The sequence below is a fragment of the Macaca fascicularis genome, chromosome 9, assembly GCF_037993035.2.
Source record: "Macaca fascicularis isolate 582-1 chromosome 9, T2T-MFA8v1.1".
Lineage (NCBI taxonomy): Eukaryota > Metazoa > Chordata > Mammalia > Primates > Cercopithecidae > Macaca > Macaca fascicularis.
In genome coordinates, this window is record NC_088383.1 from 22,612,665 (window position 1) to 22,637,456 (window position 24,792).

General features: G+C 38.7%; 1 protein-coding gene across 5 annotated transcripts in view; it reads right to left on the bottom strand.

Annotated features, from left to right (window-relative positions):
- Positions 1-24,792, bottom strand: part of DNAJC1 (DnaJ heat shock protein family (Hsp40) member C1) — a 239,673-nt gene that overhangs the window by 41,225 nt on the left and 173,656 nt on the right. For all 5 annotated transcript variants that reach the window (XM_074001181.1, XM_005564782.5, XM_074001182.1 and 2 more), the window contains one exon: positions 1,450-1,569. In XM_074001181.1, coding sequence (XP_073857282.1) covers positions 1,450-1,569 — 120 coding nt within the window. The remainder of the gene's footprint in view (positions 1-1,449; positions 1,570-24,792) is intronic.

Consider the following 24,792-nt stretch of genomic DNA (forward strand, 5'->3'; position numbering starts at 1 on the left):
ATCTTTTACAAACAACCTTAAAACGAGATAATAAAACACACCATCCAGTAACATAACATGTTTAGCTGAAGAAGAGTTACCCTTATGGTTCTTTTCTAGTAACTCAAGATGACTAGTCTCCTCATGAAACATAGCAAAAAAAAAAAAAAAAAAAGTTACAAAATACTACAGCTATTTTCCCCTATGATCAAACTTCAACTTTAAATCAAAAATATTGCTAACTATCTTATAAAAATTCAGATTGCAGTCTTTTAAATGACTTCTACAGTAGTAACAATATTCATATATATAATTTAAAATTCTCAAAGCAGGTCCATTGCAAAAACAAAACAAAACAATACAAAACCTGACAGTACAGATCAAGGATACCTAATCCAAAAGTCTGAAATTGCTCAAAAATCTGAAACTTGAGCGCCAACGTGACGGATTACGGATGTGCAACCGTAATAATTTCCTAAGTTTCTTTCTGAACTAAAAAGTGGAAGTTGATTATAGAAAGGAACTTACAGCATTTACAATAAGCTTTTTTTTGGTAGCCATGTTCAGTAATCATTTTGCAGGTTTTAAAAAACTGTCAGTATCAAAAATGGCCTAAAAGTATACTAACAGAATGGAAGGGGAAATTTAAATCTTTGCTTTCAGTAACCCTCTAAGTATTTTTGGATCTATAGGATTTATTTAAAGTAAATTTAGTAAAGAATATTTACTATCCCTTATGAAAATATCAATTTGATAAAAATATTTTTTCTCAATTTCAATTAAACATTTACTGTGTATTTAGTATATTACACATCAGGCACTGTGCTGGGTGCTTTCTAAAAAATTTTCTGCTCTAAATTTCCTCAATAAAAGCAGCTAAAGTGTTAAGTCAAAACCTTTCCAAGTAAGTAATTTATCTTTTAAATGTTAGGTATGGACACACACACACACACACACACACACACACACTTTCTTCTGGATAAACTACTTATCACACGAATAGTTGCTATCATCCTTGAAACAAAAAGGCCAACCTCCATTTGCATTATGGGAATATTGCTCATTTAATTAATCCAAACCACCTGTCTAAGTAGCAATCGCAATCTGTACTTCAATGTTAAACAGATCCAGCTGAAATACAACCTTCCTAATTCTGATCAGTTTGAGAACTATTTTTTCCACAGTTAAAGGGGTCACTATAAACCCCAAAACTGGCATTGTTTTCCTTTGATTAGGTTACAGTAGCTTAAGTCTCTAAACACTAGAATTCCTCACACAGCTGTTAATTGTGGACCAGGGGACTGGCTCACATCTGCTTCTCACTTATTTCATTAATGGTTCACTTTCAGGTCCTAAAAGGATTGTACCCCTCCCCAAAAATACTGTGGAACCCATCTACATCTGCCTTCTACATAGCTGACTTGTTCTGGTTTGTCTCTCTCTATACAATGTAAATCTCAGTGAACTCACATCTGTCACAGATCGACCCAATTCGTGGGCAATCTTTTCCCATCGACCTGGAGTCCCTCCTGGGAACTTAACCATACTTCTTGTCAGTTGGCTGAGGTCCTCTTCTGTCCATTCAGGTGCCTGCAAAACATTAAAGAAAATAAAAAAAGATAATTGGGAGAATAAAAAAGATAATTGGGAGATAACTGCTGTGAAGCAAATTATTGGCAATATGCTTTCTGTAAAAAACAATACTAAGTTGTATCTAACAGTAAGATTTGAGCTGCATATTTAACACTGGAATGCAAAGCTCTAGAAGCCTATTTCATTTTCCTACGTATACTAACTAAGAAAGCATAAATATTGCAAAACCAGGTTTTGTAGACATTTTTTAAAAAAGACTATTCGGTTTTGAATTAAAGTGAGAAACCATTCTCAAAGCTTATGAAATGCATCCTTGCTATAAAATGCAGTGCTGCTCAGAAATGCCTCACATAAAGTTACTATTAAAGGTCTCTCTTTTTGTTTGTTTTAAATACACACTTTAAAAAAAGCAAAAAAAAAAATAACCAACAAAACGCAAGTATAAATGAAATGTGAACAAGTAAATATACTGGTCTGAAATCAGAATTGCGACAAGACACTTTTTGATCATTCTATGTAATGATGTTCAATTTTAAAATAATATTTTTTCAAGAAGTTTAGCTTGTCAAATGTCACTACATTTTTTTTTTTAAACTTCGGAACAGAAATAAAATTAGAAACTCTTGTGGCCAAGACTCAAACCATCAAGTCCATGTAAAGCGGTATTTCATTTCATTTTGACCATTTCATTTTGGTCAACTTTTAGCTTTGACCAAACGATTAAACTAAATTTAAAAATACCTTAGAGATTATAAACATGCATATGCAAAAATTCTTACAGCAAACATATTCTCTGCATTTTACTCAGCACTACCAGTGGTCAAACCCCAAAGTGAGCACAGTGAAATAAATCTTTATCAAACGACAAAAAACTATGTTACAATTATTTCACATTACATTTTAGCACTTAACTATTCCCCACCAGAGGCAATAAAGCACTCTGGTATTAAACAATACTCCAGTAGCCAGCAGAGAGATTGAGGAAGCCTACCTTATTTTCCTTTAATTAAAATGAAAGAATGAAAGAGAAAGAAAGAGAGAAAGAAGGAAACCTTTGAGGCAAATACCTTTTCTAATCACCATTTCCGATAATGAACAGGCATACATCAGGCAGTTTGCATTACAGAACCATCAGCACAGAACAACAGTCAGAGGTGAGTGACCCCAGGGACTATCTCCACAGCTACAGCAAAGCTTCTCCCTGACACTAATCCTCCCTGTCATTCTCCCACTGTGCTCTAACCACACTGACATCCGCCTGCCTCACTGCAAGCTTAACGGGGCCCTTCCTGACTTTTTACTGTCTCCCCCAATCAATGGTTCAAGCGTGCTCTTTTCACCATGTCCAAATGGCAGCTTCACTCATAATCAAAGTGCATTGCCCCTGTTAAAGGGCTTTCCGAAAGGCTCTCCCATTTGCATTCATTTGCAAAGCAAACTACTTTTATTCACTTTGTTCTGCTATCAAGAATGTTCCCTGAAGCAGATAAATTGGCATAAATACAACCTGCCACTTAAGAGTCAGTAAATAATAGCCAATAGTAGGGAGGATTTTATCAATCATTCTATTTTGTATCCACTAAGAGCTGAAAGCCTCAAACATATTCATCAGTACAGCGTCTACAATACATGCATAAATTCACTTATATAAAAAGGTAGCCCACATTGGGTCTGGTCGGAATTTCTTTGATATTTAATGAATATCAGAAATCTAATTATTCATATCAGATGACTTAAAAATTTACACGGAGGATTTTTTCTTTCTCCTTGTCTTTATTTAAGGAAAAAAGTATTATTCTTATTCAGCTACTATTTAGAGAAATATATTTGGATTTTAAAGGAAATCACAGCTTTATTGCTAAAAAGCTTTAATAAGTAGACCAATCGGTTTCAGAAATGCAAAAGACTTAAGTTTAGGCAGAATTTAAATAAGCTTACAGTAAAAGATTATGTCATGAAGAGCGTGAAGTTGATCAGTGCATAAAGATATATACTGATCAAATCATACAGTATGTACAAAATCACACTAAATCAAATTACCTAATTTCTATGTTATTTTAACATTTTTGAAGCAAAAAAAATTGTCTACAATGTCTAAAATATAAATCATTGTTTCATATAGTAAGCTAAGTCTTTAAAATAATTTCTGTTTTTAACAGATCGGCTTCCCAAATACTCTCTGCATATATAAACGTTGGCATTAAAAACAAACCTGATTTTAATTAGATTAATGAGGGTGTAAAAATATAGTACTTTTCTGAAAAATAAAAATTTTATATAAAGTATTTGGATTGAATTCCTGAAAAATCACCTACTGCTATGACAGTCTTAAGTTTCATAGTTCTTTTATGGCCATAATTTTTATTATTAATATTTTTAAAGAGGCTTGATAGTGACTAGGGCCATAATCTGAAATCTGAGAGAACCCTTTTAGCAATGCATTATTCTCCCTCCTACAGCTGTAAGGCACTTCGGTGAATGTGTAATTCCTTGGCAATAGTTAGTTGTGTCTTTAGAAGCAACAGAGCCTCCTGTGATCCAGCTACTACAGCAGCCATGAGGGTGGCCATGGTGTGAATGTATTCTCCCTGTTCTAATCTGGAGCCAACTGTAGCTGTGAAAGTCAAATGAATGCATAAGCATACTGCTTTGCCACTTAAAACCATGTGTGTCCAATACTACCGAAACACTGGGCCAAATATTCATCTCTACAGTAAAGTAATGGAAGACACCACATGGTGTGGAGACAGCTGTTGTGACTACACAAGCATTCCAATTTTGCATCAGAAAAGCCCATTCTGGGAATAAATCTCCATACTGAATACAAAATAAAAAGTTTTCAAATTATTCAACATTTTAATGTAATGACCTCAAAATATAGCAACCAAAGTAAGAACTGATATGAAAACTTAAATTATATTCTCGAATTATGTCCCTTTGGGATGGATTTTTGCCATGAAACCCACTATGTTCAAAGATTTGGTGTCTGAAAATCCTCTATATTTTTGGGGTAGGACTGTATTTTTAAAGTAATCTACATGTACTTTTCTTCTCACAGCTTTGGACTATAAAATGTTAATTAGAAAGCATCATGTAATTTATCTGGCACTAAAAATTACGGCAAAATTAAAAAAATTTTTTAATGTACTTATTTATTGTATTTTTATACTTTAAAGACAAAAGGCTCAATTTCTATCTAATAAATAGATACCAAAACTCTCTAATGAGCAATACTTCTACTGAAATGGCCTATTAATAATCATTATTTATATAAATACGGAAGTCAAAATTTTGGACTCAACTATTTTTAGTAGATTCACCTCAACTCATAAATTCTCAGAAATTTTATCCAAGAAAATAATATTCTTACATAGCATCACCCAGTGAATATATAACACATTATTAGATATACATAACACAATATTAGATATACATAACACAATATTAGATATACATAACACATTATTAGATATATATACACATGTTAGATGTATATATCTAATATTTATTAGATGGGATGGGATGAGATTGGATGTCTAATAATCTAATTATCTCCTACCTTCTTAAATTTTATAAACAAACTTTTAGTGCATTTAATTCAGTGCATAGTTTTCAGCTATACAATTTTCCTTTCCAATTTAAAAATGGAGGCACGCTCTTGACAAATATATATAAATACATGGTATAAAAACAACAACAAAATTAAAAACTAAATGACCTCAAAGGTCTTTTTACTCTTAGGAAGAGAAATTCCTTTTTGAGGCCTATCTTCCTGACTTGCAGTTGGCTGCCTTCTTGCTCAGTCTTCACATGGCCTTTCGTGTGTGTGTGTGTGTGTGTGTGTGTGTGTGTCAGGGTGGGGGGAATGGGGGAGTCTGTTGTCTCTCTTCCTCTTCTTTTAAGAATACCAATACTATCGATTTAGGTGCCCACCCTTCCGACTTCATTAACCTTAATTATCTCCTTACAGGCCCTATCTTTAAATACAGTCACATTGGGAGTTAGGGCTTCAACATGTGAATCTGGGGGCACACAATTCCATTCAGAACAGGCAGGACACAAAAAAACAAAAACTAAAACAGAAGTCCACAATTTGGCCCAACTGGTTTTTCAAAATTCACTGAATTTATACAGTACATAGATAAAAGGGCAGGAATTGGCTTTTGTGCCTCTATGACACTGGCTCTGAATTAACATCTGCTGAAATACACCAATTGGCAAACCTTTGTGCCCTTAATCAATATTGGGGATCCCCCCAAATTTAAACAAGGGTCCCCCTATAATCTTAGGGGAGTTATTGAACATAATATAAAGGACAAGTATGCATGCCTCACCCTAACCACAGGAATTCTGTCTTGCCTTAATTCCCCATGGTCATCACACCCATTGTTCTAAAATATCCCATAGTGGTCATGGACTCTGACCCAATGAGTAATGAATTAATTTTAAGTCTTTGGCACTAACAAATTGCCTTTTTAAAATGGACTCATGGACCTACTGCTTCCCCATTAAAACAGTTAATATAGCCAGATGTAAATTAAAACAGGGCCTTTAATGATTAAAACCCACTATACAAGACCTATTTAGAAAAGGGGTGACTATCCCCACTGCCTGTCCATTTAACAGCCCAATTTGACCAGTTTTTACACTTGGGAGGAATGTATGGTACCTCCTGGTGGATTACTTCAACTTCAATGCTGTGGACTTCACTAAGGACCCATACCCAATATAACTGAAATTACTGACTTCATCTAACCAGCAAATGGTAAATATTTTGCTAGTATAGATTTGGTGAATATGTTTTGTTCAGTGCCTATTTCAACACTCTTGACTGCAGTTTGCCTCCAAAGGGACCCAATACAGTTTTACCCAACTACCACGGGGTACTACAAACAGCCGCACTGTAACATACAATCTTCGAAGGCAAGATTGAAACTGCACCCTACTTTTCCCAGGAATGCCCGTATGACATCACACTGATGACCTCCTCTGCTGAGGAGATTCCTTTGATACACTCACTCAGGACATACAAATGAAAGGAGCTCATGGGGTGACCCACTGCCTCACATACAGTGCAAGGCCTTGGTTGTATTTCTGAAAATTATTGGGTAAACTGAAGGCAACTCCATCCATGACACTGTCAAGAAACAGCTACTGACTCTCATAGCACCCACAGTTTCTTTTAGGCTCTTTTGGGTTCTGGAGGAAATAATACTTCTCATTACAAATTGTATTAAGCCCATATATGTTGTCACTTGTGAAATGACTCACCTTGAATGGGGCCCCTTTTGACCAAAGGTTCTAGAATCTGTCCAAATTGCAAAACAACTGACACTCCTGTGTGTCTCCCACAGACTCCTTAACTGTAGAGGATTTAACAGTCTTCTATCAGTTTGAGAGTTGTGTGCAAGTAATAACATGGTAAAACCACAAATATTTGGATTTTGCCAAAATTAAACTTTTGGTCTTTTAAAGAAACTATTTTTAAAAATGAAAAGGAAGACCACAAACTAGCAGCAAATATTCTTAACATATATCAGAAGAAAGATCTGTATCCCAATCTGTCTATCCATTCTCCTATTAATGGATATTTGGGTTGCTGCTAGTTTTCATTCATAAGGCTACCTTCCGAATGAATAGGGCTGCTATGGATATTGTGTCCAACTCTCTTAGTGGTCATGTTTTAATTTCTCACATATAAATACAGAGGGGTGGAATTGCTAGGATCATAGGGAAAGTGTACATCTAACTTCGTAAGAAACTACAGGAGTATTTTTCCAAAGAGGTGCTATTTTACCATCTACCCAGCAATGCATGAGTGTTCTTGTTGTTCTACACCCTTACCAACACTTGACATGGTCAGTTGTTTTAATTTTGACTACTCTGGTGGGATTGAAATATAGCTTACTATGGTAATAATTTGCATTTCCCAGATGACAAATTTTTTTTTTTTTTTGAGATGGAGTCTTGCCCTGTGCAGGCTGGGGTGCAATGGTGCAATCTTGGCTCACTGCAACCTCCACCTCCCGAGTTCAAACGTCTCCTGCCTCAGCCTCCTAAGTAGCTGGGATTACAGGTGCCTGCCACCATGCCCAGCTAATTTTTGTATTTTTAGTAGAGATGGGGTTTCACCATGTTGGCCAGGCTGGTCTTGAACTCCTGACCTCGTGATCCGCCCGCCTCAGCCTCCCAAAGTGCTGGGATTATAGGCGTGAGCCACTGAGCCCAGTCAGACAAATGATCTTGAATATCTTCACATGTGCTTATTGGCCAAGTGAATGCTTTCTTGAAGTATGTGTTCATGTCTTTTGACCATTTGTTAGTTGGTTGTCTTCTTATTAGTTTTAAGAGTTTTTTATATTTTGTAGATACTAGATCTTTGTCAGATATAAGTATTACCGAATATTTTCTTCTGGTCTACAACCTATATATATATTTTTAATAGCTTTTTTCCTTTTTAGAGACAGAGCCTTGCTATGTTGCCCAGGCTGGAGTGCAGTGGCACAATATGGCTCACTGCAGCCTCAAAATCCTAGGCTCAAGTGATCCTCCCGCCTTGGCATCCCAAAGTGCTGGTATTACAGACATGAGCCACCACTCCCAGACCCTATATTTTCATTTAAAATCCTTTAACTTTTACTTTGAAATAGCTTTAGGTTTATAGAAAGTTGTAGAAAATAGTACAGAGTTCCCATATACTCTTTATTTAGCAAACTACGGTGTTAACTATATAGCCATTGTGATAACAAGTCAGCCTCCAAGGTGTTCCTCAGTGATTCCCACTTCCTAGTATTAATGCCCTTGTGTAGTCTCCTTCCACAGTGGCGAGGGTTGACCTGTAAAAAACCAATAGGATACTGTGGAAGGGACAGGGGGATAGGGTGTGTTTTCCAAGGATAAGTGATAAAATACATACATGTATATATATATGGCTTCTGCCTTTCTCTTTCGTGGGTTACTTGTCTCTAAGGGAAGCCAACTGCCAAACAGCAAGGACACTCAAGCAGCCTAATGGATAGGGAGTAATAGGAAGAGACGGTGTCTCCCTCAAGGTCAAAGGGCAAACATTCTTATTGTCCAGTATAGTGAAGATACTGCCTCCTCAGAGGAATAGGTAGCCATGCTTATTGCCTGTTGTAAAAAATTTGAGTTACCTAAATTCAGGATTCCTCATCTGTAATACACCGCAGTGGTTGTTTAGGAGTCAGTTGGCCTTCTTTACTCTGTGGGAACTGAGCTCAGAGAACAAGCAGAAAAATGCTGATACTCTAGCTATTGCTGCTGCTGTGAGTAATAAACTGCCCTTTGTCTCTGACCCAGGAGTCTCATGTCTTCTACCAGCATTCATGAAACTGTAGCAGGCTACCTTATTTGCTCACAAGTAAGGTGAAATCTCAAACCCTTCACCGTTTTTGACATTTTTGGTGATGAGGATGGGATTCTCAAATAGACTCTTCCTCTTTCTGAATGAGGGCCTTGTAGAGATTTGCAGAAGTTCCTGGGCACCTACAGCGAACATGTTAATTAAGTTATATTGTCGGTTGGGCAGTAAACGTTATTCCTTTTACTGGCTATTAATAAGGAAGAATTGCGGAAGTGGCTGCATGCTGAATACCAGGAAATAGGTTCAAACACAGCTGCTATTAAGGCACCCTTATTGTTCCTAAATCTCTTCCAGGTTGGGGGATTTTCTTGCCATCCTGTTTGGTCAGCCTCAGGTCTGTACCACTGTAACAAGTACTAAGTACTAAGTAACAGTACTAAGATTCATTTTGTGTAGCCATAAAGTCTACTCCCTTTCCGAAAACAATTAGAGATACACACTCATAATGAGCATGAAGAGAGAAATTCATGAGCACAAACCAGGCCAATCATTAGAACAATGGCTAGTTCACTTGGGAGATAAGAGGGCAGGGTGAGTAACGCTTTTTAAGGAAGAATGGGATCAGGTGGGCTGTCTTACAGTTCAACTTCTCTGTAGTCTATTACGCCAACCTTAAATCCATCTGGAAATGACAGCAAAATGTCTCAAAGTAGGTCTTGGGTGTTTTCATCCTTTCAGGGAGATCTCCCAGAGAAAGATATACTCTTATATTATAGGAAACCAAGGACGACCACTTGAAGAGTATTCAGGCTTATTGCCCTGGATTGGATTTATTAGTAGAATGCTAAATTCAGTGAAAGTGAAACAAAAGTAAATGGAAAATGAGAAACTAACTCAAAGAAATGTACGTAAATCTATGCAGTCAGCCCTGCTACTCTGGAAAACTCCCCTAGCCCTTACGCTGAAATTTAGGAGGATTTAAGAGATTTTATTTTAGTAATGGGAAAGCAGATGCTCTGGATTAAGGTAGACTCACCAAAGGTCACACTGCTAGCTTGAGTCAGGCAGAAGGGCAAACTCCATGACCTCAGCTATAAAGGACTGTGGCTAGGGCATGGTGTCAAAGAGCTCTCAAGATTGAAATAGATGGTGTCAGTCATGAAGACCTTCTTGCCATCTCATATAAATCCTGAGTAGCCAAAAACATTAAGCCACAAGCCACAGTACTATGCTGCTCAGAACGAAAAACAATGTTAAGCTTTGTTTAATGGCATGGAGCCACTATAGCTCCCTGACTATTTGAACTGATCCATGACACCACCCTACCATGGTAGTGGAAGTCATTCAGGTAAGCTCCTGAACTCTCAGCCTGGGGTTATTCTTGATGACCAAACTGCAACAGATGTCCTCCTTGTGGGCCAAGGTGGAATCTGTACAATCGTTAATGCATCCTGTTACACCTGAGGTTTGGGGAGCTGGCACAAACATACTGATATTCTGGTAATTGCTATTGCTATCATTAATAAACTGTCCTCTATCTCTGACCCAGGAGTCTCAAGTTTTCTATCAGCAGTATCCATGAAACTGTGGAAGGCTAACGTAGTCTACAAATAGCATGAAACAAACTCTTCACAGTTGTTGGCAATATACGCCTTTTCATTTCCTTAATGGTGTCTTTTGAAGGGCAGAAGCTTTTCATTTTCATAAAGTCCAATGTATCTACTTCTCTATTTTTTTTATGGTTAGTGATTAGAGTGTCCTAAGAAATCTTTGCCTATCTCAAGGATGAGGCAGAGGTCAAGTTTCATTTTTTTTTTTTTTTTGAGATGGAGTTTCCCTCTGTTGCACAGGCAGTGCAGTGGTGTGAACTTGGCTCACTGCAACCTCTGCCTCCCAGGTTCAAGCGATTCTCCTGCCTTAGCCTCCCGAGTAGCTGGGATTACAGGTGCCCGCCACCATGTCTGGCTATTTTTTGTATTTTTAGTAGAGATGGGGTTTCACCATGTTGGCCAGGCTGGTCTTGAACTCCTGACCTCAAGTGATCTGCCAGCATCGGCCTCCCAAAGTGCTGGGATTATAGGCATGAGCCACCACACCCAGCCTTCAAGTTTCATTTTCTATTATATGGATATCAACAATACCATTTGTTGAAAAGACTATTCTAGATGGACGCCTGTAATCCTGGCACTTTGTAGGGCTGAGGCAGGTGGATCACCTGAGGTCAAGAGTTTGAAACCAGCCTGGCCAACATGGTGAAACCTGGTCTCTACTAAAAACCCAAAAATTAGGCAGACCTGTGCCTATAATCCCCGTTACTCAGGTGGCTGAGGTAGGAGAATCGCTGGAACCCAGGAGGAGGAGGTTGTAGTGAGATGAGATCGCGCCACTGCGCTCCACCCTGGGCGACAGAGCGAGACTTCTAGAAAGAAAGAAATCACTATCCTTTTTCCTTCCGAATTGTCTTCACTCCACTGTCAAAAATCAATTGACAAGCTGGGTGCAGTGGCTCATGCCTGTGATCCCAGCACTTTGGAAGGCCACGGCAAGAGACTCACTTGAGGCCAGGAGTTCAAGACCAGCCTGGGCAGCATAGGGAGACTCGGACTCTGAAAAAAACAAAAACAAAAACAAAAAAAACCAATAGACTGTGTGTGTGTACATCTGAGGACCTTCTTTCAGGATCTACATTTCTTACCTGTAAGAAAAACATGGTGATATGCTAAAATGTGTTTAAGATGCTCATCACAGCATTTTTCATAATAAAGTTATTTTAAATTACACATAAATGTTTACATTTATTTAAATCTTTGTCCTTAAATATAATACTGAATACCCTGACCACCTGCGAAAGTCCTATCATGACTTGCAGTCTTTGTATTTTTTTCCCCTCATTTTTTATTTTTAGCTACATGTTTCTAGTGCTCTATAAAAGTTATGTTCTGTCTTGCTCTTCCTGAAACAATAACACTGTCATCACCTTTAAGGTTAGGAAACCAGCAAAAAAAGATGTAATGACTTTCTTAAGACCTTCTAGGAAGTTCATACAAGAGCCAAATTAAAATTGAAAGTTCTTAATGAAAAAAATGTATTCTGGAAAAAAGAAATGAGTATTTAAGAATAAAGAAATGAGTAAGACCCAACTTTTGCTATACTGTTCAAAAAGATTCAAAATGATTTGTTTTGAAAATGAGCACTGATGGTTGGGCGCGGTGGCTCATGCCTGTAAATCCCAGCACTTAGGGAGGCCAAGGTGGGCAGAACACGAGGTCAAGAGATTTAAGAATCAAGAAATGAGTAAGACCCAACTTTTGCTATACTGTTCAGAAAGATTCAAAATGATTTGTTTTGAAAATGAGCACTGGTGGCTGGGTGTGGTGGCTCATGCCTGTAAATCCCAGCACTTAGGGAGGCCAAGGCGGGCGGATCACGAGGTCAAGAGATTGAGACTATCCTGGCCAACATGGTGAAACACCGTCTCTACCAAAAAAAAATACAAAAATTAGCCGGGTGTGGTGGCGCGCACCTGTAGTCCCAGCTACTCGGGAGCCTGAAGCAGGAGAATTGCTTCAATCTGGGAGGTGGAGGTTGCAGTGAGCCGAGATCACGCCACTGTACTCCAGCCTGCCAATAGAGTGAAACTCCGCCTCAAAAAAAAAAAAAAAAAAAGAAAATGAGCACTGGTAAATCCATACTAGAAAATCTTTGTGCAGTCATTATTTACTTATTTTCTGCTGTTTTTTAAATACTGAAAGGTAGAAAAAAGTCTTACATAAGATTATACATAAGATTATATTACAATTCAGTTACATAAGATTTTATTACAATTCACTGTCTGAAACCTTGTTTTTAGAAAAATGCAGAAGAGTAAACTGAAAAAAACCAAAGTCAGATGCATCTGATATATAATATCCCAACTATTATACTAGTTGGGATAAAGCAAAGTCATATTTAAGGCCTAATATGACACTAATAGAAAGACTTTAGAACATGACACTAGCTTTAAGACCTGACGAAAAGCAATAAAAGTTTGGTTTAAAAAAAGTTTTGGGCCGGGCATGGTGACTCATGCCTGTAATACCAGCACTTTGGGAGGCCAAGGCGGGCGGAACACGAGGTCAAGAGATTGAGACCGTCCTGGCTAACATGGTGAAACCCCGTCTCTACTAAAAATACAAAAATTAGCTGGGCGTGGTGACGTGCATCTGTAGTCCCAGCTACTTGGGAGGCTGAGGCAGAAGAATCACTTGAACCTGGGAGGCAGAGGTTGCAGTGAGCCGAGATCACATCACTGCACTCCATCCTGGGTGACAAGAGGGAAACTCCGTCTCAAAAAAAAAAAAAAAAAAAAAGTTTTGGAGGACATGCATTAGTCTACTAGCTTGTTGGTCATACTTTGAAATTTAAGTTTTAAAACGTATTGCTTTACCACCGATAAAATTTAAATTATAGAAGCTTAGAATCACAGAACATGTGAGGTGGCCTTTAAATGTTATTTAATCTCTTAATTTGGGGTATTGGTCACATTTTGTGCATTTGATATTGATTTAAAAATTTTTTTTATTGAGATCTAATTAGCATACCATAGGCTAGGCACGGTGACTCACACCTGTAATCGCAGCACTTTGGGAGGCTCGGGGGGGGGGGGGGGGTAAATCACCTGAGGTCAGGAGTTCAAGACCAGCCTGGTCAACATGGTGAAATACCATCTCTACCAAAAATACAAAAAATTAGCAGGGCATGGTGGCGCATGCTTGTAATCCCAGTTACTCTGGAGGCTGAGGCAAGAGAATTGCTTGAGCCCAGGAGGCAGAGGTTGTAGTGAGCTGAGATCACGCCACTGCACTCTAGCCTGGGCAACGGGGCAAGACTGTCTCAAAAAAAAAAAAAATAATAAATAAATAAAAAATTAGCACGCCACAAATTCACCTATTTAAAGTGTACAATTCAATGCTTTTTAGTATATTCATAAAGTCATGCACAATTTTGAAGCATTTTCTTCATTCCAAAAAGATACTTCTTATCCTTTAGCAGTCACCTTTCATTTGTACTACTGCTTCAGTCCCTAGTCAACCACTAATTTACTTTCTGTCTCTACAGATTTCCCTATTTTGGGCATTTCATAAAAATGGAATCATATAATACATAGTCTTTCACTTAGCATAATGTTTTCAAGGTCCATGTAGTAGCACATATCAGTACTTCATTTCTTTTAATGCTGAAAAATATTCTATTGTATGGGGGGTATATGTCACATTTTGTCTGTGTTGTCCATTTGATGGACATTTGGGTTGTTTCTACTTTTTGATTATTAAAAATAATGCTGCTATAAACATTCATGTGCAGGTTTCTACGTGGATGTATGTTTTATTTCTCTTAGGTATACACCTGGGAACACTCTCAAACTGTGTTTTTCCTCTACTTCACACAAACACAAAAACAATCAACACAAAAAGCTTCTGTGACCCACAATATGCGGAGATTTCTCTCAACAGCAAGCAAGCAATCAATTCTACAGGAGACACCAACTGGGTGTCCGCCAATTCAGTTCTGACCCTACCTACCTGGAGACAGTGTGAGATCCCATAGGACTCTGGGCCCAGTCCCCAAGAGTCCCTCCAACCCAATGGAAGTCTGGGCCTCCGGAACTTCTGACCAACTGGTTTCAAGTTGGGGTTCCCATGACCCCCTCTTTGGGTTCAAATAATTTGCTGGAGTGGCTCACACAACTCAGGGAAATATGTTTTACAGGTTTACTTTAAAAGATATTACAAAAGATACAGGTGAAAAGACGTTTAGAGTGAGGGATAGGTGAAGGGGTTCAGAGCTTCCATATCCTTTCTAGGCACACCACCCTCCAGAAACCTCCACATGTTCAGCTATCCTGAAGCCCTCTCAACCCTGTCCTTGTGGGTTTTCATGGAGGCCTCATTATGTAGGCAAGATTGACAACCATGCAAAAATGGGATTGGACAAAAAGGTCTTATACTAATAGATTGAGTAGGGAAACCCAGCCAGGCCTGTCTGTTCAGAATCTTCTTGGTCTCTCTGTGCAACACTCCTTCCTCCAGAGAATGGGGCAAGGCATTCTCTGGAATGAGGGTCTTATGACCCACAATCAGACTGAGTCCTGCTTCGGGCAGGTGAAAGGAGGGCAGGAGGTCAGAGAGAGAGATTCTGTTTCCTGAGGTCTGCTCTTGCCCTCAATATTGTAACAAAAGACTGTAACAACATCTATGTGAGTTATGAGCCAGGAATTGTAGGAAAAAATGCAATATATACATTGATATATAGTTTTATTAAAATTACATTATATTATGATGGCTTCTTTATATAACTGTTTTTCTCTATAGAATATAATCTCCTAAAGTTTGGGGACTATGCCTCTCGCTTATATATTCTCAATGCCTGAAACACATTATCAAGTCAATGAATGACTGTTGAATGAGTATTTTGAGGAAAAATAGAAGAACGCATGAGAAAAATCGATGTGAAGCCTACCAGGCCACTTTGGAGGTAGGAAAATAAATTCTAGATATATTAATAGACATGTATAACTCACACACAAGTGAGAAATGACAATAATTACATATTTCTCCTAGGATTCATGATGTTCAAAATGAACATTTCTTGCTTTAAAGTTAGAAGTCCACAAAATAGACATTTTTATGTCTCAAGGGACATTTTAATTTATAGATTTATAGCTCTTAAAATTAAATGTGACCTCAAGGGAACAAGTATTCTGTCTTCAGGCAGAAAATTTTGTTATTACCCTATTCAGGAAAAAAAAAAAAAAAACAAACCTGAGACTAAATTAAAAGGATTGAAAAAATGTGTAAGGACATATCACCGGTAAATGGTATAGTGGAAATCAGAAACCTGCAGGGTTCTTTCCACTACGTTCTACTATGGCGCATCGAGTATTTATCAAAGGTCATATTATTCAACAGAATGGTACCTGACTCTTAGTATAGTAACTGAAATCATATATGTATACTAGAATCTAATTACCATTTTGAAAGCATGAAGGGTAACATTTTTAGTTATGTTTAGTTTTGTTATATTCTCTTAGAACAGACTCATTTCAATAATTGGAGACAACTGGCTAGGCACAGTGGCTCACACCTGTAATCCCAGGAGGCCAAGGAGGGTGGATCACTTGAAGTCAGGAGTTCGAGACCAGCCTGGCCAACATGGTGAAACCCCATCTCTACTAAAAATACAAAAATTAGCCAGGCATGATGGTGCACACCTATAATCCCAGCTACACAGGAGGCTGAGGCAGAAGAATCACTTGAACCCAGGAGGCGGAGGTTGCAGAGAGCTGAGATCGTGCCATTGCACTCTCGCCTGGGTGACAGAGCAAGACTCCAACTCAAAATAAATAAATAAATAAATAAATAGAGACGATCTAGTCTTATGCTCTGTTTTTAAGAAAGAAAAAACTGAGACCTACAAAACTTGAGAAAATTTTTTTAAGTTCACAAGGTAATCAATGACAGGGCTAGAGTAAGACCTTAACAATTTTAGCCCAATAATCCACTGTCAGTTTTTTGGGTCAGAAATACAAGTGTTAAATTGTCACTGACAATGGACATATATATATTATATCATAGTTAGGTGATAAAAAACTTATCAAGCCAAATTGTTGAAGTGGGATACCTCTGAACAGTTCCATACAATTAAGGTAGGATTACAATTTTAGGTGTCAGAATAGTCATGACAAGGCTTGAAAATTCTAAAGATCAGGATAAGTGATTTTTATTCTGGAAAATAATTTCCTTCACAGTTTTATTATATTATCTAGTAGAAAAGACCTAGACATAAACCAGGTGCACAGAAAATATTAATACATGTTAAATTGAAAAAACTACCATGGTCAGTAGTTTCGAATATTAGTCACTAACAAGAGAAGGTCTGTGTAATTTACAGAAAAGGGATAAGAATGCAGGTAGGGAAAACATAATAAAGAGGAATAATTTGTAAATCATGACAATTTTAAAAATAGGTGTTATTTAGGTCTTTATTAATCTCTGCCAGTTCAAAGAGACTTGAACTGAAGTCTGCAAAATCACAAGCAAAATCTATTAGAGGAGTTTTTTAGGAGAAAACTAAAACTTAGATGAATTATGAGCTTAAGAGCTGCTTTTTGTAAAGGCAGTAAATAACTAGATCTCCTTATGACTAGTGGTATACATCTATAAGATGGTTCCTAGGATGGGATAAGGAAAGTGATGTCAAAAGTGTAAAAACTAATCTCACACAGGAATCAAACCACAGCATGACACTGTTGATGATGCTCACATATGTGCACCCACCTATTTCCCTACATTTTCACATAGGGTGGTTTAGTGTTTTTTCCTAACATTTAGTCTGATTTTTCTATCACTGATGAGTATTTTCCTTACTCTCAATAAAAAGTTGTCATATTTTCTTTCTTCAATAAAAAGTTATTGTCATATTTTCTTCCTTCAGTATTCATTCGATGCCTTAAAATTTCTGGCTTCTGATATGCTTTTTACTTACATATAAACCAAGGGTGTCCAATCTTTTGGCTTCCCTGGGTCACAGTAAAAGAAGAAGAGTTAAGTCTTGGGTCAGACATAAAATACTAATGCTAATGCTAATAACAGTTGACCAGCTTAAAAAAAAAAAAAAGCAAAAAAATCTCATAATGTTTGAAGAAAGTTTATGTGTTTGTGCTGGGCCACATTCAAAGCTGTCCTGGGCTGCAGGCAGTCTTTGGGCATCATGGGTTGGATAAGCTTAATATAAACTATATCAGTCTATATAGTTCTTTTAATTTGAACAATAAAAAAGTGCATTGTTACTCTTTCATGTGTTTCAATACTTGAGAATAAAAACTGAATACAATAAACCTATCAACAAGTAAAAACATATGGACAAATTCCTTGAATATCTTAGCATACACTGTGCCTGACATATAGCAGGCTTACAATAATTATGTTGAATGAATGACTGGTTGATTAGCAGAATGAATGACAGAAAGAAACAGGAAGATTCTAGGCATTCTGAGAGGAGCAGAAATTTACCACTAAACAGTTCTTCTGGCACGTAACCATACAGACTAAATTCACTTGCTCTTCTGAAGGAATACTAAAGCTTCCATTCAATAACAATAGCAGTATTAAGAGCGGCTGTCATATCCAACACTAAAAACTAGGCTAGGCAAGAAAAAAAACACTATTTGAGAGAGGGATTTCAGACAGACTTTGTTCTCAATGCTAAATGCACCTCAAGTGTGAGAGTTCTATAAATGTTATTTACAGGTATACAAACATGCGGTGAGTAACAGAGAGTACTAGTGTCTCGAAACAGGGAAAGTTTGGCAACACAGGATGGTGGAAATACATTTGAGTACATGAAGTAAGGCTGTAAGTTGAAGATATATATTAAGGCCCTAGAAAATAATATTTAACAAGTGTCAGCCCTGTGTTACTGAACTGCTAAATAGTCCTCTGGAGAGAGATGGACAGTGATGGAAGTCTTACCTTTCTGCTTCCTACTGGCCTGGGCAAACCACACTGCTCCCATCCAGTTCCCACTTCCTACCCAGTTCACAAGACAGTCACAAACCTGCCCTTATGCTTTTATTTTTAATTGTGGTAAATCATACATAATACAAAAGTTGACATTTTAACTATTTTATTTTTATTTATTATTATTATTATTTTTGAGATGGAGTTTCGCTCTTGTTGTCCAGGCTGGAGTGCAGTGATGCAGTCTCAGCTCACTGCAACTTCTGCCTCCTGGGTTCAAGTGATTCTCCTGCCTCAGCCATCCTGAGTAGCTGAGATTATAGGTACCCATCACTATGCCTGGCTAATTTTTTGTATTTTTAGTAGAGATGGGGTTCCATCATCTTGGTCAGATTAGTCTTGAACTCCTGACCTCAGGTAGATCCACCTGCTTTGGCCTCCCAAATGCAGGGATTATAGGTGTGAGCTGCCATGCCCAGCCAACTGTTTTAAAGTATGCAATTTTAAGTGCACCATTCAGTGGCATTAAGTACATTCATACTCCTGTACAAGCCATCACCACTGTCCATTTCTAGAACCTTCTCATCATCCCAAACTGAAACTCTATACTTATTAAACAATAACCCCCTGTCTCCAGTCTCTGGAAAACACATATTTGCATTGTGTCTCTATGGATTTACTTATTCTGGATATTTCATCAACATGGAATTATATCATGTGACCCTTTGCTTCTGACTTCTTTCAGTGTTCATCCCCTATGTACCATCTACCAGTCTTTTTTAATGACTGAATAACGTTCCATTGTATGTATATAGCATAGTCAGTCAATCTAGTGATGAACATCTGGGCTCTTTCTACCTCTTGGCTACTGTGAATGGTGCTGCTCTGAACATGGCTACATGTGCTATTTGTTTAGCATCTGTCTTCAATTCCTTTGAGTGTATACCTATGAGCGGAATTGTTGGGTCATATGGTAACTCTATTTTTTTTTTTTTTTGAGACGGAGTCTCGCTCTGTCGCCCAGGCTGGAGTGCAGTGGCCGGATCTCGGCTCACTACAAGCTCCGCCTCCCAGGTTTACACCATTCTCCTGCCTCAGCCTCCCGAGCAGCTGGGACTACAGGTGCCCGCCACCTCGCCCGGCTAGATTTTTGTATTTTTTAGTAGAGACAGGGTTTCACCGTGTTAGCCAGGATGGTCTTGATCTCCTGACCTCGTGATCCGCCCGTCTCGGCCTCCCAAAGTGCTGGGATTACAGGCTTGAGCCACTCTATGTTTAACTTTTTAAGGAACCACCAACCTATTTTAAAAAGCAGCTGAGACATTTTACATTCTCACTTGCAATGTATGAAGATTTAATTTTCTCCATGCCTTCACATTTCTTATTTTCTGTTGTTATTGTTATAGCAATTCTAGTGGGTTTGCAGTGCTATCTTCTGTGGTTTTGATTTTCATCTCCCCAATGATTGGTGATGTTGAATATTTTTCATGTGATTACTGAACATCAGGAAATCTTCTTTGGAGAAACGTCTACTAAAATCTTTTGCTCATCTTTGAATTGAGTTTTGTTGTTGTTATTGAGTTGGACTTCTTTATATATTGTGGATGTTAATTCCCTTATCAGATAGATGATAGAAAACATATCGACCAGGTGGGAGGCCTACACAGGCAGATCGCCAGAGGTCAGGAGTTTGAGACCAGCCTGGCCAACATGGCAAAACCCTGTCTCTACTAAAAAATACAAAAATTAGCCAGGCATGGTGGCAGGCACTTGTAGTCCCAGCTCCTCAGGAGGCTGAGGCAGGAGAATGGCTTGAACCTGGGAGGCGGAGGTTTCAGTGAGCTGAGATTGTGCCATTGCACTCCAGCCTGGGTGACAAGAATGAGACTCTGTATAAAAAAAAAAAAAAAAAAAAAGAAGAAGAAATATATCATATATGCAAGTATTTTCTCCCATTCTATGGGTTGCATTTTTACTCTCTCTCTCTCTTTTATTTTAGACATAGGGTCTTACCATGTTGCCCAGGCTGGTCTTGAACTCCTGGGCTCAAGCAATCCTCCTGCCTCGGGCTTCCTGAAGTGTTAGGATTATAGGCATAAGCCACTGTGCCTGGCCCATTTTCAGTCTCTTCATGGTATCCTTTGATACAAAAAAGTTTTTAATTGTGATAAAATCTAAGTTACCTATTTTTCTTTTGTTGCCCGAGCTTTTGCTGTCATATCCAAGAAAACTTGCCAACTGCAATGTTGAGAAGCTTTCCTTTTATGTTTTCTTCTAATAATTTTATAATTTTAGCTCTTACATTTATATCTTTGACCCGTTTTTGTAAATTTTTCTATATAGTGTAAGGTAATAGTCCAATTTCACTCTTTTGTAAAAGGATATTCAGTTTTCCCACGACCATTTGTGGAAAAGCTGTCTTCTCCAAAGTGAATGATCTTGGCAGCCTTGTTGAACATGTTTGACCATATAAGCAAGGATTTATATCTAGGCTCTCTATTCTACTTCATTGGTCTATATATCTGTCTGTATGTCAGTATCACACTGTTTTGAGTACTGTAGCTTTGTAGTAAGTTGCAAAATCAGGAAGTGTGAGTTCTCCAACTCTGTTCTTGTTCAGGATTTTTTTTTTTTTGGCTTTTGGATCCCTTGAGATTCAATTTTGATGGGGACTGCACCAAATATGATTGCCCTGGGTAGTTATCGTCATTTTAATAACATTAAGTCTTCCAATCCATGAACATAAGATGGTGTTCCATTTATTTAAGTTTTCTTTAATTTCTTTCAGTGATATTTGATTGTTTTCAGTGTTACTTCATTCATTTGTATGATGAAATAACTTCAAAGCCACTTTGTCTAGTTACTACCACTTGCTTACTGGAGGTCAGTTTCCTCCCTCCCCAATGTCTGCCTTGTGGTTATATAACTTGTATCATGCTATCCACTCTTTTCCCATTTAACATTAGGTTTTCAAGATTTACCCATATTGATACACATAGTTTTAGTTTTAGTTTCATTCATTTTAACTGCTAGGTAGTACTCCACTGTGTCTTTGTTTCCTAGGGCTGCCATAAAAAATTACCACAAATTAAGCGGTTTAAAATTGCAGAAATTTATGCCGTTACACTTCAGGAGGTTAGAAGTCAGAAATCAAGGTTTTGACAGGGTTAGTTCCTTTTGGAGGCTCTGAGGGAGAATCTGTTTCACGTCTCTCTCCTCGTCAGCAATCCTTGGTGTTCTGTGGCTTGCAGCTGCATTACTCCAATCTCTGCTGTGTCACCACATGGCCTTTTTCCTTGTGGATGCTTCTGTGTGTCTTCTCTTTTTAGAAGGATACCAGTTGTTGTATTTAGGACCCATTCTAATCTAGTATGACCTAATCTTAACTAAGACCCTATTCCCAAACAGTATTATATTCTGAAGTTCTAGGTAGACATGGGTTTTTTTGGGATACTATTCAACCTACTATACACTGTTGACTACATATAATTTATTCATCCATTATTCTCCTTTTGGACTTTTAGGTTGTTTAAAATTTTTCACTACTAGCGGGGGGCAGAGCAAGATGGCTGAATAGGAACAGCTCCAGTCTCCAACTCCCAGCGCGAGCGACACAGAAGACCGGTGATTTCTGCATTTTCAACTGAGGTACTGGGTTCATCTCACTGGGGAGTGCCAGACGATCGATGCTGGTCAGCTGCTGCAGCCCGACCAGCGAGAGCTGAAGCAGGGCGAGGCATTGCCTCACCTGGGAAGCGCAAGGGGGAAGGGAATCCCTTTTCCTAGCCAGGGGAACTGAGACACACAACACCTGGAAAATCGGGTAACTCCACCCCAATACTGCGCTTTAAGCAAACAGGCACACCAGGAGATCATATCCCACACCTGGCCGGGAGGGTCCCATGCCCACGGAGCCTCCCTCATTGCTAGCACAGCAGTCTGCGATATCGCGGCAAGGCAGCAACGAGGCTGGGGGAGGGGCGTCCACCATTGCTGAGGCTTAAGTAGGTAAACAAAGCTGCTAGGAAGCTCGAACTGGGTGGAGCTCACAGCAGTTCAAGGAAACCTGCCTGTCTCTGTAGACTCCACCCCTGGGGACAGGGCACAGTAAAAATAACAAAAACAGCAGAAACCTCTGCAGACGCAAACGACTCTGTCTGACAGCTTTGAAGAGAGCAGTGGATCTCCCAACACGGAGGTTGAGATCTGAAAAGGGACAGACTCCCTGCTCAAGTGGGTCCCTGACCCCTGAGTAGCCAAACTGGGAGACATCCCCCACTAGGGGCAGTCTGACACCCCACACCTCACAGGGTGGAGTACACCCCTGAGAGGAAGCTTCCAAAGCAAGAATCAGACAAGTACACTCGCTGTTCAGAAATATTCTATCTTCTGCAGCCTCTGCTTCTGATACCCAGGCAAACAGGGTCTGGAGTGGACCTCAAGCAATCTCCAACAGACCTACAGCTGAGGGTCCTGACTGTTAGAAGGAAAACTATCAAACAGGAAGGACACCTACACCAAAACCCCATCAGTACATCACCATCATCAAAGACCAGAGGCAGATAAAACCACAAAGATGGGGAAAAAGCAGGGCAGAAAAGCTGGAAATGCCAAAAATAAGAGCGCATCTCCCCCGGCAAAGGAGCGCAGCTCATCGCCAGCAACGGATCAAAGCTGGACAGAGAATGACTTTGACGAGATGAGAGAAGAAGACTTCAGTCCATCAAACTTCTCAGAGCTAAAGGAGGAATTACGTACCCAGCACAAAGAAACTAAAAATCTTGAAAAAAAAGTGGAAGAATTGATGGCTAGAGTAATTAATGCAGAGAAGGTCATAAACGAAATGAAAGAGATGAAAACCATGACACGAGAAATATGTGACAAATGCACAAGCTTCAGTAACCGACTCGATCAACTGGTAGAAAGAGTATCAGCGATTGAGGATCAAATGAATGAAATGAAGTGAGAAGAGAAACCAAAAGAAAAAAGAAGAAAAAGAAATGAACAAAGCCTGCAAGAAGTATGGGATTATGTAAAAAGACCAAATCTACGTCTGATTGGGGTGCCTGAAAGTGAGGGGGAAGATGGAACCAAGTTGGAAAACACTCTTCAGGATATCATCCAGGAGAACTTCCCCAACCTAGTAGGGCAGGCCAACATTCAAATCCAGGAAATACAGAGAACGCCACAAAGATACTCCTCGAGAAGACCAACTCCAAGACACATGATTGCCAGATTCACCAAAGTTGAAATGAAGGAAAAAATCTTAAGGGCAGCCAGAGAGAAAGGTCGGGTTACCCACAAAGGGAAGCCCATCAGACTAACAGCAGATATCTCAGCAGAAACTCTACAAGCCAAAAGAGAGTGAGGGCCAATATTCAACATTCTTAAAGAAAAGAATTTTAAACCCAGAATTTCATATCCAGCCAAACTAAGTTTCATAAGTGAAGGAGAAATAAAATCCTTTACAGATAAGCAAATGCTTAGAGATTTTGTCACCACTAGGCCTGCCTTACAAGAGACCCTGAAGGAAGCACTAAACATGGAAAGGAACAACCGGTACCAGCCATTGCAAAAACATGCCAAAATGTAAAGACCATCGAGGCTAGGAAGAAACTGCATCAACTAACGAGAAAAATAACCAGTTAATATCATAATGGCAGGATCAAGTTCACACATAACAATATTAACCTTAAATGTAAATGGACTAAATGCTCCAATTAAAAGACACAGACTGGCAAACTGGATAAAGAGTCAAGACCCATCAGTCTGCTGTATTCAGGAGACCCATCTCACACGCAGAGACATACATAGGCTCAAAATAAAGGGATGGAGGAAGATTTATCAAGCAAATGGAGAACAAAAAAAAGCAGGGGTTGCAATACTAGTCTCTGATAAAACAGACTTTAAACCATCAAAGATCAAAAGAGACAAAGAAGGCCATTACATAATGGTAAAGGGATCAATTCAACAAGAAGAGCTAACTATCCTAAATATATATGCACCCAATACAGGAGCACCCAGATTCATAAAGCAAGTCCTTAGACACTTACAAAGAGACTTAGACTCCCATACAATAATAATGGGAGACTTCAACACTCCACTGTCAACATTAGACAGATCAACGAGACAGAAAGTTAACAAGGATATCCAGGAATTGAACTCATCTCTGCAGCAAGCAGACCTAATAGACATCTATAGAACTCTCCACCCCAAATCAACAGAATATACATTCTTCTCAGCACCACATCGTACTTACTCCAAAATTGACCACGTAATTGGAAGTAAAGCACTCCTCAGCAAATGTACAAGAACAGAAATTATAACAAACTGTCTCTCAGACCACAGTGCAATCAAACTAGAACTCAGGACTAAGAAACTCAATCAAAACCGCTCAAC